At 48.6% G+C, this 20,429-nt stretch overlaps 1 protein-coding gene across 2 annotated transcripts in view; it reads left to right on the top strand.

Annotated features, from left to right (window-relative positions):
• The window catches only part of TULP3 (TUB like protein 3), a 55,769-nt gene extending 53,572 nt beyond the window's left edge, over nt 1-2,197 (top strand). The window contains exons 11-12 of one of the 2 annotated variants that reach the window (XM_028828925.2): nt 196-309; nt 1,254-2,197. In XM_028828925.2, the coding sequence (XP_028684758.2) occupies nt 196-309; nt 1,254-1,291 (152 nt within the window). In that variant the 3' untranslated portion in view covers nt 1,292-2,197. 2 annotated transcript variants of the gene reach the window in all.
• Nucleotides 2,198-20,429: the final 18,232 nt, after the last annotated feature.

The following is a 20,429-nucleotide window of genomic DNA, read 5'->3' on the forward strand; positions in this document are numbered from 1 at the left end:
TACTGAAGAGGCTGAAGTGGGAGGATCACTTGAGCCTGGGATGGGAGGTCAAGGCTGCAGTGAGCTGTGGTCATTCCACTAGGCTCCAGCCTGGGCGACAGAGCAAAACCCCAACTCAGAAAAGGAAGAAAAAAAAAGTTTTCCCCTAGTGCAACCACATTATATTCTAACATCTTGATTTCCTTGTGTTTCTAGCTGACTATATAGTCATGCAGTTTGGACGTGTAGCAGATGACGTGTTCACACTGGACTACAACTACCCACTTTGCGCAGTTCAGGCCTTTGGCATCGGTCTTTCTAGCTTTGACAGTAAGCTGGCATGTGAATGACAGAACAATCAGGCAGGGGGCCTTTCTCCCCACAGAGCTTTCAGGAGCGGACAGTGGCCTCCTCTTCCCCTCCCTGCCCCAGGACTTGAAGAGCAATAGTTTGCCCCTTTTGGAATGATCCCTGAATTTATAAAACACACACACGAAAAGCAGTAGTTTGCCCCTTTTGGAATGATCCCTGAATTTATAAAACACACACACGAAAAGCAATAGTTTGCCCCTTTTGGAATGATCCCTGAATTTATAAAACACACACACGAAAAGCAGTAGTTTGCCCCTTTTGGAATGATCCCTGAATTTATAAAACATACACACACGAAAAGCAATAGTTTGCCCCTTTTGGAATGATCCCTGAATTTATAAAACACACACACGGAAAGCAACAGTTTACCCCTTTTGGAATGATTCCCTGAATTTATAAAACACATACACGAAAAGCAATAGTTTGCCCCTTTTGGAATGATCCCTGAATTTATAAAACACACACACGGAAAGCAATAGTTTGCCCCTTTTGGAATGATCCCTGAATTTATAAAACACACACACACCCCGTGCACTCTGCTCCTTTTCCAGGTTTCATAGACTTGGTGAGGGATCACAACTTAGCATGGTTGAGAGATGATTTAAAGCACAGTCATGTTCTTGTCACATATCGTCTCCTGAAGCTAGAGTGGGATTTCCTGTGCTTAGAAACTTGCAGTAGAATCAGGGACTGACATCGCAGTTCCTCTCCTCTCTTCATTCCCTCACAGCAGATTGGCCAGCACCAATCTTAGTCAGAGTGGCTGTGATCGCATTTGTGATCAATTATGTGAGAAGTGTATATAATTGTCTTCATTTCAATTAAGGCCGAAAGCATAAACTCTAGAGGTGACTCAGTCAAGACTGACAGTGATTTGATAATTGCCTTCATTTTCAACCCAGGAGTGCCTCCCACAGCTGTATCACTACGGATCCATTAGTGTGGAGCGACACACAACTGCAGGCATCTGGTGCAAACATTTTGTCATTATCAAGAGAGATGGCAGTATTGACCATTTAGTTTAGTTTAAAAAAAAAAAAAAGGTGGCAGGAGAGCTTTGGGGAGGACCAGCCAGCAGACATGAGCACTGCTGGCCTGTGTGGCAGAGCTTTGGACTTTGTTCGCGGCTCCCCCAACCCAGGTTCATAGGCATAGAAGGTATTTTGCTACATTTTTTGGATTATTACACCCCTCCACATATTATGTGACTCTTACACCAGTTCATCCCTCCCAGAATGTATCCAAACCTTGAGAATACGGGAGCTCTGTGAGCCCCACACTGTCAGCACCGCTGAGCTGCATCCCTTGTGCACAGAACTGTTTGCCAGCACTGGGTGGGACGTCCATGGCGGCTGCTCCCTCAGACTTCCCTTCTGTGGACAAACCGCTCACCCCTGCCTGTTGTTCCTGCACCACATCAGATAAGCACGTGAAGGAGAGCCAGCTGGGAGCTGCGGGACCCTTGGCTTTTCCCCCGCGACAAGTCCCACCTTCTGGGTGAGGACGAGACTGTTGACATCTCAGGCATGTTTCCCACCAAGTGCCTCCCTCACAGCCGTGCCCAGAAGCCTCACACCTCGTCACCACCACCACCCCTACCCCATCCTGAGGCACTGCCTGGCAGATTACCCTGGTTGACCGCAGAAGCTATTAATACACGACAGCATCTGGGGAAGGACTTATGGTGGGCCAGGTGGACCTCATCCTGCTTCCTCCTCCTCCCTCTGGTTTAAAGAGATATGTAAACTAATTTCACATAATTTGTGTGTGCAGGTGATTGGTTTTTACATAAGTCCTATTTATACCTTTTATATGTTATAGAAATAAAAGTTAATTTATATAAAAATGTGTCACTGCCTTTGCAAGTCCTGTGCCTCAGGAAGTTCCTACTGTCATGTTCCGTAATCATAATTGTCGTCTTGGGCCACGTGCAGTGGCTCACGCCTATAATCCCAGCAATTTGGGAGGTCGAGGCAGGCAGATTACGTGAGGCCAAGAGTTGGAGACCAGCCTGGCCAACATGGCAAAACCCCATCTCTACTAAAAATACCAAAATTAGCCAGGTGTGGTGGTGTGCGTCTGTAATCCCAGCTCCTCAAGAGGCTGAGGCATGAGAATCGCTTGAACCCGGGAGGCTGGGGTTGCAGTGAGCAGAGATCACACCATTGCACACCACCCTGGGCCACAGAGTGAGTCCCTTGCCTCAAAAAAAAAAAAAAAAAAAAAAAGTTTTGGTAACACAGTGAGCACATCAGTTCTTTAAAACCAGGTGATGACTAACAAACATGTCATCCTGATGCAGAACAGGAATCTGCAGACTAAGAAGGCTGTGTTCCAGAGGCTACCTAGACACACTACACATGATGGCCAGGGGCGTCTGGACAGAAGACGGGACCAATAGCTGAGCTTAGCAGGGCCAGAGGTAGAGTGTATATTCTTTGGATGCCTGCCCGGGTCAGCTTCCCGGATTTGTTGTCATTCCTTACTGGTTCAGCAGCAACACAAATGAACCATCGAATAGTGAAACAGACCCCATCGCTTGCCTTTGAGTGTTAACTTCTTGTTTTTGTTTTTTGAGATGGAGTCTTGCTTTGTCACCCAGGCTGGAGTGCAGTGGGGGTGATCTCGGCTCACAGCAACCTCCTCTTCCCAGATTTCAGCAATTCTCCTGCCTCAGCCTCCTGAGTAGCTGGGACTACAGGCGTGCGCTACTACACCCAGTTAAATTTTTGTATTTTAAGTAGAGAAGAGGTTTCACCATGTTGGCCAGGCTGCAGGCTGGTCTCGCCTTGGCCTTCAAAAGTGCTGGGATTACAGGTGTGAGCCACCGCACCCAGCCTTTTTTTTTTTTTTTTTTTGAGACGGAGTCTGGCTCTGTTGCCAGGCTGGAGTGGAGTGGGGCGATCTCGGCTCATTGCAACCTCCGCCTCCTGGGTTCAGGTGACTCTCCTGCCTCAGCCTCCCGAGTAGCTGGGACTACAGGCGTGAGCCACCGCCCCCGGCGTTTTTTTTTTTTGGAGACAGGGTCTCATTCCCGTTGTCCAGGCTGGAGTGCAGTGGTGTGATCTTGGCCCACCACAGCCTCAACTTCCTGAGCTCAAGGGATCCTCCCACCTCAGCCTCCTGAGTAGCTAGAACAATAGGCATGTGCCACCAAGACTGGCTAATTTTTTGTTTTAAAGTAAAGACAGGGTTTCACTATGTTTTCCAGGCTCGAACTCCTGGGCTGAAGTGATCCTCCCACCTTGGCCTTACAAAGTGCTAGAATTAGAGGCATAAGCCACCGTGCCCGGCCTTCACATTTGAAAGCTGCTGTATGTTCAGAAGTTGAAAAAAAATTGCTGGGTGTGGTGACTCATGCCCAGCACTTCAGGAGGCCGAGGTGGGAGGATCATTTGAGGTCAGGAGTTCAGATCAGTCAGGCCAACATGGCAAAACCCTGTCTCTACTAAAAAAAACAAAATTACCTGGGTGTGGTGGCAGGTGCCTGTAATCTCAGTTGCTTGGGAGGCTGAGGCAGGGGAATCACTTGGACTGAGAAGGCAGAGGCTGTAGTGAGCCAAGATTGTGCCACTGCACTCCAGCCTGTATGTGACTGCGTCTCAAAAAAAAAAAAAAAAGTGTCCACAAAGCTTTCCTAGGCTTTCTGGCTCTTATCAGTGTCACAGTGATAAACACATGTAAAGAAGCAAGAAGAGCCTAAAAAGGCCGGGCGCGGTGGCTCAAGCCTGTAATCCCAGCACTTTGGGAGGCCGAGACGGGCGGATCACGAGTTCAGGAGATCGAGACCATCCTAGCTAACACGGTGAAACCCCGTCTCTACTAAAATACAAAAAAAATTAGCTGGGCGAGGTGGTGGGCGCCTGTACTCCCAGCTACTCGGGAGGCTGAGGCAGGAGAATGGCGTGAACCCGGGAGGCGGGGCTTGCAGTGAGCTGAGATCTGGCCACTGCACTCCAGCCTGGGCAACAGAGTCAGACTCCGTCTCAAAAAAAAAAAAAAAAAAAAAAAGAGCCTAAAAATCAGGACAAGAGCTGGAATCAATTCTTACAGCTTGATTTTTCCTTTTTTTTTTTTTTTTTTTAAGTCTTCAACATGCACAATGTGAATTGTTTTCTTTTTCATATGATTCTCTTTGGCTAAGGTGCATGCATGGCTGGCCAGTTTTTCTGTTTTTTTGAGACAGGGTCTGGCTCTGTTTCCCAGGCTGGAGTGCAGTGGTGTGATCTTGGCTCACTGCAACCTCCGCCTCCTGGCTCAAACCGTCTTCCCACCTCAGTCTCCTGAGTAGCTGGGACTACAGGCGTCCACCACCAACAACTAATTTTTAAGTTTTTGGTAGAGACAGGGTTTCACCATGTTGCCCAGATTGGTCTTGAACTCCTGGGCTCAAGCGATCCTCTCCCCTTGTCATCCCAGAGTGTTGGGATTACAGGTATGAGCTACCATGCCTGGCCCAAATAGATTCTTTGTGACACAGTTTTGTACACTAGTGATCAGGGACATACTGGTGGGCATTGAGATGAAAGATTTCAGCAAGTGTCAATTACAAGTCTAAAAACAGGCCTGCAAAAGGCTCTTTTTGATCAGTTTAATAGATCATAGAAGAAATGAACTAGCATCAGTTCAATTCCTTGAGACCAGCATTGTAAGTGCAGAAATAAAGTGATGGTTCGACTAAGGCAAAATCCTCCCGGGTTCTGACCCTATTTCTGCCGATGATTTGCCTCCTTTATAGATTGAGAGGCTTTGAACTACCTGCCCTTTTACATTCTTGAATTACATGTTTCTCTCCACTCATGCTGACAACACTCTGGCATTCCCCGGTTTTGAGCTGAACTCACTGGTTACCCCTGGACAGCTTCATGCTGTTGATGGCTAAGGATGACTAGCAGGAGAGGTGACACAGAGCTCCGGGAAAGCACAGATGGCCTCAGAGAAGGCACCATGGAGAGGAGACTGGAATTGTGGAAGAAACAGGATCGTGCACTGAGAAATGTCCTCTTTATTCTACCAAGTACGATTTATTAGCCAACTTGACATTTGTCAATGTGGTTATAGTAACGAAGCAATTCTCTCAAGACACACACAGCTTGCTCCTAGAGAAAACTCCAGCATGTCGCAAGCTGCCTTTTTCCTCAGCCTCCAGCTCCTGCCCGGGAATTGTCTGCACGTCTAACACCTGCTTCTCTTCAGTCCACAGCTCTCTTAGCCTGGCCCACGCAGGCCCCAGCCAGGGGCATGCCAAGGACCTGCCAGTTTCTGTGCCACCTCCTGAGACACGTTTCCTGACCACTGGCATATTGGATCATTTTGCCTCCTTTCCTCGTTATCACTGGCAATGGATATGCTTTAAAAGTCTCACCGTCTTTTTTATCAACCAATAGACTCCCCTCATCCACTAAAAACGGGCTGCCACAAATGAAGGTGTGCGGTGGGAACTGTAGGTGGTTCCATGGCGCCACCTACTGTCCAGGAATGCATGTTGCAAGTGTGTTAAAATGGGCAGACCCCGCACAGGTGAGGAAGTCACCAGGCCTGAGTGAAAACAGCAAGCCGACCACATTACCATGCATTTGCCAAGCACCTCGTGTTATACCATGGCTCTCTTCTGAAAGCCTGAGAACACTAATATTTCTGGAGTTTAGAAACTAGTTAAGGTGCCGGGCTTGGTGGCTCACGCCTGTAATCCTAGCACTTTGGGAGGCCGAGACGGGCGGATCACGAGGTCAGGAGATCGAGACCATCCTGGCGAACACCGTGAAACCCCAGCTCTACTAAAAATACAAAAAATTAGCCGGGTGTAGTGGCGGACACCTGTAGTCCCAGCTACTCAGGAGACTGAGGCAGGAGAATGACATGAACCCGGGAGGCGGAACTTGCAGTGAACCAAGATCGCGCCACTGCACTCCAGCCTGGGCGACAGAGTGAGACTCCGTCTCAAAAAAAAAAAGAAAAAGAAAGAAAGAAAGAAAGAAAGAAAGAAAGCAACTAGTTAAGGTATTCCAGGTAAAATGCCCAGGATCTGGCTGGCACAGAATAAACACTTAGTGGCAGATATCTATATAATTTTTTTTTTTTTATTTGAGGCAGGGTCTCACTCTGTTACTTAGGCTGGATGGCAGTGGCATGATCTCACTGCAGCCTTGACCTTCTCAGGCTCAAGTGATCCTCCCATTTCAGTCTCCCGAGCTGCTGGGATACGGGCGTGAGCTACCACGCCCAGCTAATTTTTTTTTTTTTTTTTTTCTGTATTCTGTAGAGATGGGGTTTCATCGTGTTGCCCAGGCTGGTGTTGAACTCCTGAGCTCAAGCAATCCTCCCACCTCAGCCTCCCAAAGTGCTGGGATTACAGATGTGAGCCATCGTGCCCGGCCATCATTTTTATTAATGTTCTTTCAAAATAAAACAATGAACTGGGAATGGTGGCTCTCAACAGTAATCTCAGCATTTTGGAAGGCTAAGGTGAGAGGATCGCTTGAGCCCAGGAGTTCGCAGACCAGCCTGGGCAACATAGGGAGACCCCATCTCTGCAAAAATAAATCAGCCAAGCACTGTGGCACGAGCCTGTAGTCTCAGCTACTCCAGAGGATGGCTTGAGCCTAGGAGGCCACAGTGAGCCGAGATTGTACTACTGCACTCCAGCCTGGCGTGAAACCCTGTCTCTAAGAAAAAACATAACAGGGTCGGGCGCGGTGGCTCATGCCTGTAACCTCAGCACTTTGGGAGGCCGAGGTGGGTGGATCACGAGGTCAGGAGATGGAGACCATACTGGCTAACACGGTGAAACCCCGTCTCTACTAAAAATACAAAAAAAAAAAATTAGCCGGGTGTGGTGGCGGGTGCCTGTAGTCCCAGCTACTGGGGAGGTTGAGGCAGGAGAATGGCGTGAACCGGGGAGATGGAGCTTGCAGTGAGCTGAGATCGCGCCACTGCACTCCACAGAGCAAGACTCCGTCTCAAAAAAAAAAAAGGAAAAAGAAAAAACTTAACAGAACAATGATCTTTTTAGCCATGCACTTATACAGAATGGCTTATACATGTTTATAAAGCAAATTTAGATGGTTTTCCAGAGACAATAGGACAGGACAGAAGCACAGCATGGTTTAACCGGGTTACTTCACACACCAGTGCTAGCCCAGACCTGATCCTACCTCCCTTTCCTCACCTTGTACCCATCTGTGTTTTTACTTGAAGTAACAGCCTATGCAAATATTAGCCCTGATGTTGATGGAAATTTTTGAAGTATTTCAAATACGAAATGGGCCTCCAAGATTCTTTCTGGATATGCCTTGTCTTTTGGTCCATCAGTCCTGAGCTCCTTTGACACTGCCCCAACATGGCTTTGGCCATGACCTAAGCCACACGGGGGTAAAGCTGGGGGCACAGGAAGGGGCAGGCTTTCTCCTGGTCTATCACCAGCTTTTACTATACCTCTTTGGTTTAATACTGGGGCTCAAGCCACAGGGCTTAACATCTAGTTAAGCACTTTCTACCTAGATTCTGCCCCTTGTCACGAATCTCAAGTGTTTCAAGAAGAACTATCCAGCAGTTCTCTTTCTTCTGCAGTTTGGGAGTAGGAAGATTAGGAAGGAAGAATGGTTTGAGGAGAAAGGAGGGTGACTGGCAGAAGAGGGCTAAGAATTAGAGCAACATTTTTAAAGTGTGTCTAGGCCGCGTGTGGGTGCGGTGTCTCATGCCTGTAATCCCAGCACTTTGGGAGGCCGAGGCAGGCAGATCACTTGAGGTCAGGAATTTGAGACCCAGTCTGGCCAAAATGGTGAAACCCCATCTCTACTAAAAATACAAAAATTAGCCAGATGTGGTGGTGCATGCCTGTAATCCCAGCTACTCGGGAGGCTGAGGCACAAGAATCAGTTGAACCCGGGAGGCGGAGGTTGTAGTGAGCCAAGATTGCACCACTGCACTCCAGCCTGGGTGACAGAGCGAGACTCTGTCTCAACAACAACAACAACAACAACAAAAAGTTGGGTCTAAGTTCCATTTCCAAAGTACTGATGCATACTTAGGACAAACTATATCAGGCTAAGGTAGAATGTGACCTTGAAAAAGGCTTCCTGATTTTTGCCTTTGGTCAGTCGTATGTTGTTCTATATCAGATATTTAGAGAGACAGAGATACATAAATTTATTTTTGGGCCAGGTGTGGTGGCACATACCAGTAGTATTCCTAGCTACCTGGGAGGCTGAGGTAGGAGCACATACCAGTAGTATTCCTAGCTACTTGGGAGGCTGAGGTAGGAGGATTGCTTACGTGCACTAGGATCGCACCACTGCACTTCAGTCTAGGAACAGAGCAAGACCCTGTCTCAAAAAAAAAATAAAAAACCCACACATTATTAATGTGCAAACTGCCTATCTATAGGGGACTAGTTAAAAACACTAAGGTAAGGCCGGGCGCGGTTGGCTTATGCTTGTAATTAATCTCAGTACGTTAAGAGGCCCAGGCAGGAGTATCGCTTGAGCCCAGGACTTTGAGACCAGCCTGGGCAACATATCAAGACCCTGCTTCTACAAAAAACAAACAAACAAACAAAAGCTTTTTAAAATCAGCCAGGTATGGGGGCACATGCCTGTAGTCTCAGCTACTCAGGAGGCTGAAATGGGAGGATCACTTGAGCTGGGGAGATCGAGGCTGCAGTGACATGATCACACCACTGCACTCTAGTCTGGGCAACAGAGAGAGACTCTGCCTCAAAAAAAAAAAAAAAAAAAAAAAAAAAAAAAAAACGAGAGAGAGAGGAAAAAACCCACTAAGGTACTTCCCACAATGGAATACTATGGAGAATAAACAAGTATGAGGAAGACTGAATTGATTGGTGCAGAAATATCTCCAGGATACATTCAGTGAGAAGTGAGCTATAGAACAGTATGCTTCCTTTTGTGCACAAAGGGTGGGAAATTGCAAGCCCATTATTATTTTTGCATAAACACTGAAACACTGGAAACGAAAAAGTGGGTTAACTATAGCAGCAGGACGGCACAGGAAGGGCAAGACAGACGTGGGAGGAATCTTTTTCTTTTTTATGAGACAGTCTTACTTTGTCAGCCAGGGTGGAGTGGAGTGGCACAATCACGACTCACTGCAGCCTTGACCTCCTGGGCCCCAGTGATCCTCCTGCCTCAGCCTCCTGTGCAGATGGGACGAGAGGCACATGCTACCATGCCTGAGTAATTTTTTTATTTGTTGTAGAGATGGGGTCTCACTATGTTGCCTAGGCCAGACTCCAACTCCTGGACTCAAGTGATCCTCCCACCTCAGCTTCCCAAAGTGCTGGGATTCTAGGCATCTACCATCATGCCTGTCCAGGAGGAATCATTAAAAAAGAAGTTTTAAACCTTATGAAATTATTACTATTAATTAATTATTATTATTATTGAGGCAGAGTCTCACTCTGTGGCCCAGATTGGAGTGCAGTGGCACAATCTCAGCTCACTACAACCTCTGCCTCCCGGGTTCAAACGATTCTCCTGGCTCAGCCTCCCGAGTAGCTGGGACTACAGGCATGTGCTAAAACCATGCTTGGCTAATTTTGTATTTTTGGTAGAGATGGGGTTTCACCATGTTGGCCAGGCTGGGCTTGAACTCCTGACCTCAAATAATCCACCCTCCTTGGCCTCCCAAAGTGCTGGGATTATAGGCGTGAGCTACCATGCCCAGCCAATGAATTTTTGAGAATGGTCTCGTTTTGCTGCCCAGACTGAGTGCAATGGCGCAATCATGTGTCGCTGCAGCCTCAACCTCCTGGGTAGAAGTGATCCTTCCTCCTCCTCAGTCTCAGCCTCCCAAGTAGCTGGGATGACAGGTGTGTGCCACCACACCAGGCTAATGTCATCTTAATCCACACTTAGTAACTCCCATAACTTTACACATTTACACTTGCTCCCTCCCACAGTCCCAAAATTTTTCACAAGCTCTGCAAGTGTTATCCAATTGTTGCTAGGCATCTCCGTCTGAGATGGTGCACAGCTGTGCTGGCCAACATGTAGCTATTTACATTCAAATTAATTCATATTTAGTTCTTCCGTCAGGCTAGCTACATTTCAAGTCCTCAATAGCCACATGTGGCTAGTGACTACCATACTGGATGGTGCAGATGGAGAACATTTTTCTTTTTTTTTTTGAGATGGAGTCTCACTCTGTTGCCCAGGCTGGAGTGCAGTGGTGTGATCTTGGCTCACTGTAACCTTCACCTCCCAGGTTCAAGCGATTCTCCTGCCTCAGCCTCCTGAGTAACTGGATTACAGGTGTGTGCCACCACTCCCAGCTGATTTTTGTATTTTTAGTAGAGACAGGTTTTTGCCATGTTGGCCAGGATGGTCTCGAACCTCTGACCTCACGTGATTCACCTGCCTCAGTCTCTCAGTGTGCTGGGATTATAGGCCTCAGCCCCTGTGCCCAACTGTTTTTTTTTTTTTTTTTTTTTTTTTTTGAGACGGAGTTTTGCTTTTGTTGCCCAGGCTGGAGTGCAGTGGCGAGATCTCAGCTCACCGCAACCTCCACCTCCCGGGTTCAAGTGATTCTCTTGCCTCAGACTTCCAAGTAGCTGGGATTACAGGCATGCACCACCATGCCCAGCTAATTTTGTATTTTTAGTAGAGACGGGATTTCTCCATGTTGGTCAGGCTGGTCTTGAACTCCCGACCTCAGGTGATCCACCCGCTTTGGCCTCCCAAAGTGCTGGGAATACAGGCGTGAGCCACTGCGCCCGGCTGCCCAACTGTTTGTTGTTGTTTTGAGACAGAGTCTCATTCTGTTGTCCAGGCTGGAGTGCCGAGATGTGAGCTCACTTCAACCTTTGCCTCCCGGGTTTAAGGACTTCTCGTGCCTCAGCTGCCCGAGTAGCTGGGATTACAGGCATGCTCCACCATGCCCGGCCGAGCACATTCTCATCATCACAGAAAGCTGTGTTGGAAAATGTTAGTTGGGCTACAGAAATCTCAACTTCAGGTTCCCAAGCGAACTATCTTCTTAGCAATTCTGCTCCTGTGTTCCACGCGTGGCAGCCTGAGAGGCAGACATCATGACTCCTCTGTTTTCCACACATTCAATAAATGTGCAGTGAAAAAATGAGTGATGTGGAAACCGAGGCTCACTTGGTAGCCAAGCTGGAATTTAAACTCTGACTCTTTTTTTTTTTTTTTTTTTTGAGACGGAGTCTCGCTCTGTCGCCCAGGCTGGAGTGCAGTGGCCGGATCTCAGCTCACTGCAAGCTCCGCCTCCCGGGTTCACGCCATTCTCCTGCCTCAGCCTCCCAACTCTGACTCTTTAACGCCCCAACAAGGTCATCACGCACAACTTAGTTAACTCTCATTTTCAGAATATTTTATCAAACAGGATTACTGAAGATGAAGATTTTAGCTGAACAAGATTGGAGGAAGCCTTTCCTTCCTTTGGACTTTTCTTCAGGAAGCTCCTGGAGAGCTGAGGATAAGACCCCCGTAGGAATTTCACCCTGCTTGAGAATTGTGCAGAGAACGCTTCCACCTCTGTGCAATGGAAACCTGTTGTTTGTTTCAGTTTGGAAATATTAACACACTGAATTAGTCAGCCCGGACTGCCGTAGCCGTAACAAAATCCACAGACTGGGGCGCTCAGACAACAGAAATGCATTTCTTACAGTTCTGGAGGCTGGAAGTGGAGGATGCAGGTGCCGGCAGGTGTGGTCTCTTCTGAGGCCCTTCTCCCTGTCTCCCTCTGCGTCCTCACATGGTCATCCCTTGGTCTGAGTGTTCTGTGTCCTCGTTCATGAGGACAGCAGTTACACTGGATTATGGCCCACCCTAATGACCTCGTGCTACCTCAGTCACCTCTGTAAAGGCCTTATCTCCAACACAGTCACATTCTGAGGTACTAGGGGTTTGGACCTCAACATACAAATTTAGGGGGACACAATTTAGCTCACAGCATATACTGTTCCCTAGATAGTGGACCTAGGGCCTGTTCTCTTTCACATTTCTTTTTTTTGAGACAGGGTCTTGCTCTGTCACCCAGGTGGGAGTGCAGTGGTACAATCATGGCTCACTGTAGCCTTGACTTCCCAGATTCAAGCAATTTTCCCACCTCAGCCTCCCAAGTAGCTGGGACTACAGGCACATGCCACCATACCCAGATAATTTTATTTTTATTTTTTGTAGAGATGGGGGTCTCCCTATGTTGCCCAGGCTGGTCTCGAACTCCTGGCCTCAAGTGATCCTCCAGCCACAGCCACAGCCTCCCAAAATGTTGGCATTAAAGGTGTGAGCCACTGCCTCTGGCCTACATTTCTCTTTCATGAAGACATAATAGAACGAATATTATGCTTATCAAATTATTGACTACTTTTATTCTATAGACAGTTGGGGGAAAAAAAACAAAGAAACACCTTCGATAAAGATCCGTTTTGCCAGGCCGGGCGCGGTGGCTCAAGCCTGTAATCCCAGCACTTTGGGAGGCCGAGGCGGGCGGATCACAAGGTCAGGAGATCGAGACCACGGTGAAACCCCGTCTCTACTAAAAATACAAAAAATTAGCCGGGCGCGGTTGTGGGCGCCTGTAGTCCCAGCTACTCGGGAGGCTGAGGCAGGAGAATGGCGTGAACCCGGGAGGCGGAGCTTGCAGTGAGCTGAGATCGCGCCACTGCACTCCAGCCTGGGAGACAGAGCGAGACTCCGTCTCAAAAAAAAAAAAAAAAAAAAAGATCCGTTTTGCCTAGGTAGGAGGATAGCTTGAGCCTGGGAGGTCCTGGCTGCAGTGAGCCGTGATCCTGCCATTGCACTCCAGCCTGAGTGACAGAGCGAGACTCTGTCTCAAAACAAAACAAAACAAGGCCAGGTGGCTCATGCCTGTAATCCCAGCACTTTGGGAGGCCAAGGTGGGCAGATCATGAGGTGAAGAGATCGAGACCATCCTGGCCAACATGGTGAAACCCCATCTCTACTAAAAATACAAAAATTAGCTGGGTGTAGTGGCGCATGCCTGTAATCCTAGCTACTAGGGAGGCTGAGGCAGGGGAGTTGCTTGAACCCGTGAGGTGGAGGTTGCAGTGAACCGAGATCACACCACTGTACTGCAGCCTGGGAGACGGAGCGAGACTTCATCTCAAAGAAACAAAACAAAACAAAACAGAAAATGGTCTGTCTTGTCCTTCAAAGCACAAGATGAAGTTCAGCTGATGTCAAGTGAAGATTCTCTTAAGGAAAAAAGTAAATAGAAGTATAGGATGGGCTGGGTGCAGTGGCTCACACCTGTTATCCTAGGACTTTGGGAGGCCAAGGCGGGCAGATCACTTGAGACCAGGAGTTCAAGACCAGCCTGGCCAACATGGCAAAACCCCATCTCTACTAAAAACATAAAAATAAATAAATAAATGTAGGATGGAGAGGTTAAAAAAGAAAAAGCACCTGAGTGACAGCTGACCAGCAGGAATCATTGCATAATCCTTCCCAAGGTGTGGGGAGCAGCTTTGGAGACATCTCCAAAGCAAGATGTGGTCCAGCACAGTGGCTCACACAGTAATCCCAACACTTTGGAGGTCCAAGGCAGGAAGAGGGCTTGAGGCTAGGAGTTTGAGACCAGCTTGAGCATATAGGGCAATCTTGTCTTTACAAAAAATTTTTTTTAATTAGCTAAGTGAAGTGGTGCACACCTGTGGTCTCAGATACCTGGGAGGTTAAGGTGGGGGAATCACTTGAGCCCAGGAAGTGAAGACTGCAGTGAGCCCTGACTGCACCACTGCACTGCAGCCTGGGCAACAGAGAGAGATCCTGTGTCAAAAAAAAAAAAAAAAGTAAAATATTTGCCTTTCACCTAAAAGCTAGGAAACAATCTCTCTTTACTCTGTCAGTTTCCTATTAGGCCATTCAATCCAGCTGTCTTTTCTTTGTTTGTTTGGGGGGAATGGTTTGATTTATTGGGGAAAAAAGTTTCTAGAGTTGTAAACTGGCAGTCAGCAATAGTTGAAACAAATATGTAGGATAATGAATGGATCGATAAGTCTAGAAGACTCAAATGGTGGCGTTCACTCAGAATCTATTCATTGAGCTTTTCTAATTCTATATAATCTCTTTGCTACCACCACCAGCTTTATTAAGGTATAATTAACAAATAAAAATTGTATATATTTATGGTGTACAATGTACATTTTTTTTTTTTTTGATACGAAGTCTTCACTCTGTCGCCCAGGCTGGAGTGCAGTGGCGCGATCTTGGCTCACTTCACCTTGTGGGTTCCATGGTTGGCCAGGCTGGTTTTGAACTCCTGACTTCAGGTGATCTGCCAACCTCGGCCTCCCAAAGTGCTAGGATTACAGGCGTGAGCCACCGTTCCCGGCCGCATGTTTTTTTTTTTTTTTTTTTTTTTTTTTGAGACTGACCCTTGCTCTGTCGCCAGGCTGGAGTGCAGTGGCGTGATCTCGGCTCACTGCAACCTCCACCTCCCGGGTTTAAGTGATTCTCCTACCTCAGCCTCTTGAGTAGCTGGGACTACAGGCGTGTGCCACCTTGCCCAGCTAATTTTTGTAGTTTTAGTAGAGACTGGGTTTCACCATGTTGGCCAGAATGGTCTCAATCTCTTACCTCGTCATCTGCCTGCCTTGGCCTCCCAAAATGCTGGGATTACAGGTGTGCGCCACCGTGCCCGGCCATTTTTTTTTTTTTAATTGAAGCCTTCACGAATTTGTGAGCTCAGGGGCCATGCTAATCTTATCCAATTTTAGTATATGTGCTGCCCAGGGAAGCACCACAATGTGATATTTTCATATGTGTAAAGAGTTTTGTTTTTTAAAGATGTGGAGAAATTAGGGAAGGGTTAGATATATAGTTCTAGTTACATTTGTCCCTGATTATAAACTACAAGTTTGTTATAGAAAATAAAGAATAGGGCTACGTGCGGTGGCGCATGCCTGTAATCCCAGCTTCTTGGGGAGCTGAGACAGAATTGCTTGAACCTGGGAGGCAGAGGTTGCAGTGCGCCAAGATTGTGCTGTTGCACTCCAGCCTGGGCAACAAAAGCAAAATTCTGTCTTTAAAAAAAAAAAAAAAAAGGCCGGGCGCGGTGGCTCAAGCCTGTAATCCCAGCACTTTGGGAGGCCGAGACGGGCGGATCACGAGGTCAGGAGATCGAGACCATCCTGGCTAACACGGTGAAACCCCGTCTCTACTAAAAAATACAAAAAACTAGCCGGGCGAAGTGGCGGGCGCCTGTAGTCCCAGCTACTTGGGAGGCTGAGGCAGGAGAATGGCGTGAACCCGGGAGGCGGAGCTTGCAGTGAGCTGAGATCTGGCCACTGCACTCCAGCCTGGGCGACAGAGCATGACTCCGTCTCAAAAAAAAAAAAAAAAAAAAAAAAAAAAGAAAAGAATAAAAACAAGAAACTAAATCCCCTTAATTTGCAAACTTTCAGAAATAATCCCTTTAAAATACTTTTTCAACTTCTTTCAAAAACAGGGTCATCCAATATATAGTTTTTATTTATTTATTTATTTATTTTTTGAGATGGAGTTTCACTCTTGTTGCCCAGGCTAGAGTGCAATGGCGTAATCTCTGCTCACCACAACCTCTGCCTCCCGGGTTCAAGCAATTCTCCTGCCTCAGCCTCCCAAGTAGCTGGAGTTACAGCCATGTGCCACCATGCCCAGCTAATTTTGTATTTTTAGTAGAGACGGGGTTTCTCCACGTTGGTCAGGCTGGTCTCGAACTCTCAACCTCAGGTGATCTGCCTGCCTCGGCCTCCCAAAGTGCTGGGATTACAGGCGTGAGCCACCACGCTCAACTATTTATTTTTTGAGATGGAGTTTCACTCTTGCTGCCCAGGCTGGAGTGCAATGGTGCGATTTCGGCTCACTGCAACCTCTACCTCCTGTGTTCAAGCGATTCTCCTGCCTCAGCCTCCCAAGTAGCTGAGACTACAGACGCCCGCCACCATGCCTGTCTATTTTTTTGTATTTTTAGTAGAGATGGGGTTTCACCATGTTGGCCAGGCTGGTCTCGAACTCCTGACCTCAGGTGATCCGCCTGTCTCAGCCTCCCAAAGTGCTGGAATTACAGGTGTGAGCCACCATGCCCAGCCCCTATATGTAGTTTTTAGAATCTGCTTTTCCACTTACATTATGAATGTGTCTGGTTTATTTATTTATTTTTGAGATGAAGTCTCGCTCTGTCACCCAGGCTGGAGTGCAGTGGCGCAGTCATGGCTCACTGCAGCCTCAACCTCCTGAGCTCAAGCAAGCCTCCCACTTCGGCCTCCCAAGTAGCTGGGACTATAGGCGTGTGCTACTATGTCCACCTAATTTTTTTTTTTTTTTTGGTAGAGGTAGGGTCTCATTATATTGCTCAGGCTGGTCTCAAACTCCTAGGCTCAAGAGATCCTCCAACCTTGGCCTCCCAAAGTACTAGAATTACTGACCTGACCCACTGTGCCCAATTAATGTGATTTTTAACTTTGACTTTGGAATGTAGCCAACACAAATACCCCTACATGAAACCACCCGGCCCTGCACACACCCTTACCCTCCTCCTCCTGCACAGTCCATCAAGCTTGAGTGAGGATCCATTTGTAGGATCCAGACAGCTGAAATATTTCCACCAAAAGACTCATTCCTGAGGGTCAGTGAATTAGGGTCCTGTCCCTTAAGAAATGTGGCCGGGCGCGGTGGCTCAAGCCTGTAATCCCAGCACTTTAGGAGGCCGAGACGGGCGGATCACGAGGTCAGGAGATCGAGACCATCCTGGTTAACCCGGTGAAACGCGGTCTCTACTAAAAAATACAAAAAACTAGCTGGGTGAGGTGGCGGGCGCCTGTAGTCCCAGCTACTTGGGAGGCTGAGGCAGGAGAATGGCGTAAACCTGGGAGGCGGAGCTTGCAGTGAGCTGAGATCTGGCCACTGCACTCCAGCCTGGGCAACAGAGCGAGACTCCGTCTCAAAAAAAAAAAAAAAAAAAAAGAAATGTAAACATCCCTGGGAAGGGCTGATGTGTGGGTAAAATCACCTTGCCTTTAACTCTTCAGAATTTGTAGATCTGTTAACTTTCCTTTACCTAGATGTTCCTCAACAGCTCCAAGCCTGAGTTCCCCAAAGCTCCAGAGACTGTAAGGGTATGGGCCAGAAAGTCATGATCCTGAAGATACACCTTTCCAGCTTGGATCACTGATATCTTGGATAGCTGAGACGTGAGGGGAATAAAGATCTCCAGGTTCATTCTCAGCAGTCTATGCTGAACGTGACACTGGTGTTGCTTCCCTGTCTCCACTCTGGACTCTGTCCTGCCTTCCTCTCTGTCCCCTGAACCTGGCTGGATCCCCCTCCGACCTTACCCCGCTCCCCTTTTGCTTGAATTCTTTTTTTTTTTTTTTTTTTTGAGACAGACTTTCATTCTTTTTGCCCAGGCTGCAGTGCAATGGCGTGATATCGGCTCACCGCAACCTTTGCCTCCCGGGTTCAAGTGATTTTCCTGCCTCAGCCTCCCCAGTAGCTGGGATTACAGGCATGCGCCACCACGCCCAGCTAATATTGTATTTTTAGTAGAGACAGGGTTTCTCCATGTTGGTCAGGCTGGTCGCGAACTCCTGACCTCGTGATCCATCCGCCTCAGCTTCCCAAAGTGCTGAGATTACAGGCGTAAGCCACCACGCGCAGCCCTGAATTCTTATCTCACTTACTGACACCAACCATTGTTCAGCTGTTAAAAGTTAGCGATTTTTGTTTTCTCACTACACAGCCAAATGATCTGAACTGTTTTCTAGCTCCTTCCCCTCCTCCTCAACCTCAGGACCACGGCTTGAGTTTTAGGGCACCCCGAGTCTCCAGTCCAACTCCAAGACTGTTGCCAGAGGATCTTCTTGATGGTGGTGCTGATTATGTCACATTTGTGTCTTTTTTGATGCCCAAATCTTCAGCATGGCATGCAATGACCTTCAAAGTCTGTTATCCACTACCTTCCATCTTCTTATCCACATCTCTATTCTCCAGTCACACCCATTTACAAACCTTCGCTAAACACACCAGCAGACTGGCTGCCTCACCTTTGTAGGCGCTATTCCACGTGTCTTAAATGGGGTTTCCAGCCTCAGTCTGGCAAACCCTCATTTATCCTCAAAAGTGAGATCAAATGCACTGTAACTTGGATTTCACTGTTCTTGCCCTTGCGCTCCCATTGAACTCGGCATAATTGTCTGTCTTCTCACCTAGACTGGAACTACTTGAGGAAAGGGACCTACCCCTTCCCTTAGTGCGGTGTCAAAGTCAACAAACACTCAAATGATTGCTGAATTCATATAATTATTATTAATTACTTTGACACAGGGTCTCGCTCTGTCATCCAGGCTGGCTTGCGGTGATGCATTCACGGCTCATTGCAGCCTCAACTTTCTGGGCTCAAACTATCCTCCCACCTCAGCCTCCTGAGTAGCTGGGACTACAGGTGCAGGAAACCATGATGCCCAGGCGGGCCTCGAACTCCTGGGCTCAAGCAATCCACCTGCCTCGGCCTCCCAAAGTGCTAAGATGACAGGCGTGAGCCACCGCGCCCCCCCTATGATTGCTGAATTAAATAGTTGGTGCTTAGTGTGTATTTCACGTGGTGCTGATACGCTGCCTTGTGTTTTGGTCTTTTCATGTGCATGAGGCATGACCAAGCCTTGATATGACTCATTATTTAATAAAAATACCACAATTCATCTATTCAAATGAGGGCTGCGTCTTCAACGCCTTCACCTTGCAGGAGTGGATGCTTAGCTCAGTGACGGCGTCATTGCTTGAAAGACTTTTGGAATACCTCTCTTGGAAACAACTTTGGCACCGAAAGCACTTTCCTTTCAATATCTTCCACGGTAGCAATTGTTTTTCATTTACGCAGCATTTATCATGCACTTCCCTATCCCAGGCACCAGGCTGGTTCTGTGTGAAAGATAAGATAAATCAGACATTACTCTGTCTTCAAGGAAGTTTCTGTTTGGCAAGGGAGATAAGATCTAGACAACCACCCAACACAAGGCTAAGTGATAACGCCCCAGAAAAGTTTGGACTTGATTTTTGGAAAAAGCCAAAAGTCCTTTGGTTTCAGTCTCCTGGCCAGGTAGATGATGGCACTGTCTGCCAGCACACTGCTTTAAGCCCGTTTGTCCTGAGCGTCTCCAAACAAGGAGCCCAGCGTGTTTCCAGCACCCCCTGCCCCAACAAGAGACTCCTGGGCATGTGTGTCTGAAGTCCAGACTCTCGCCGATGGCAGTATACTCCGAGGCCTCCCCAGCTAAACTCTGGGCTCTTTGAGGGCAGGTGCTGAGGGCTGATCCTGGTCTTCACAGTATCTGGATTCATCATACATATTAGATGAATATTCATTGAGTCACTGAGCCCAAAAGGCGTCTCGGGGCATGCCACATGGACTTCAAACCGAGTGCCCTTTCTCCCATGTGGTTTACTCGTAGTGGCAGTTTTACAGATGCCCAAGGGGCAGGAGAGAAAAACGGAAAGGGCTAAAGCCGGGGAGGGCAAGCGAGGGGGCACTGGCGGCGGATCCGGGAATGGAGCCCGCGAGTTCCTGCTTCCTGGTTCCCCGGAGCAAGTGTCCTTTGGTGGGAGCCGCAGGGAAGGGAGCAGCCCTTCCTGCGCGCCGGGCGCCCGCCCCTTCCCCGGCCTCCCAGGGACTCGCACGGAGGGACGCCGGGTGGCGGGGCGGGAGGCCGGGCCCCGTCCACCTCCCCCCGGGACAGCCCCACCCCGGCGAAGAGGAAGGCTCTCGGCTCCTGGGAAAGAGAGTCGGGACCCCGCCAGGACGGGAGGGCGCGGGGCGCGCAACCAGCAGGCAAAGAGTCGGAGCGGAGAGATCGAAGGGCGAGTGGGCGTGGGGGCCGCAGCCGAGGCCGGGGTGGAGGGGTCCCCGCGGTTCCTCGACCCCCTCCCCCGCCGCCCGCCCGGGCCCAGCCCGGCCCCGCCCCGCCCCTGCGGCCCTGCCCCTCGCCCGCCCGCGCTCCGCGCAGTCTCCTCCCCGAGGTGCCGGTGGCCCGGCCGCCACTCCCTCCGGCTCCCTCCCTCCGGCTCCCTCCCTCCCGCCGCGGCGCGCATCTCATTCCAGCCCTC

This window comes from Macaca mulatta, chromosome 11 (genome assembly GCF_049350105.2).
Source record: "Macaca mulatta isolate MMU2019108-1 chromosome 11, T2T-MMU8v2.0, whole genome shotgun sequence".
Taxonomy (NCBI): domain Eukaryota; kingdom Metazoa; phylum Chordata; class Mammalia; order Primates; family Cercopithecidae; genus Macaca; species Macaca mulatta.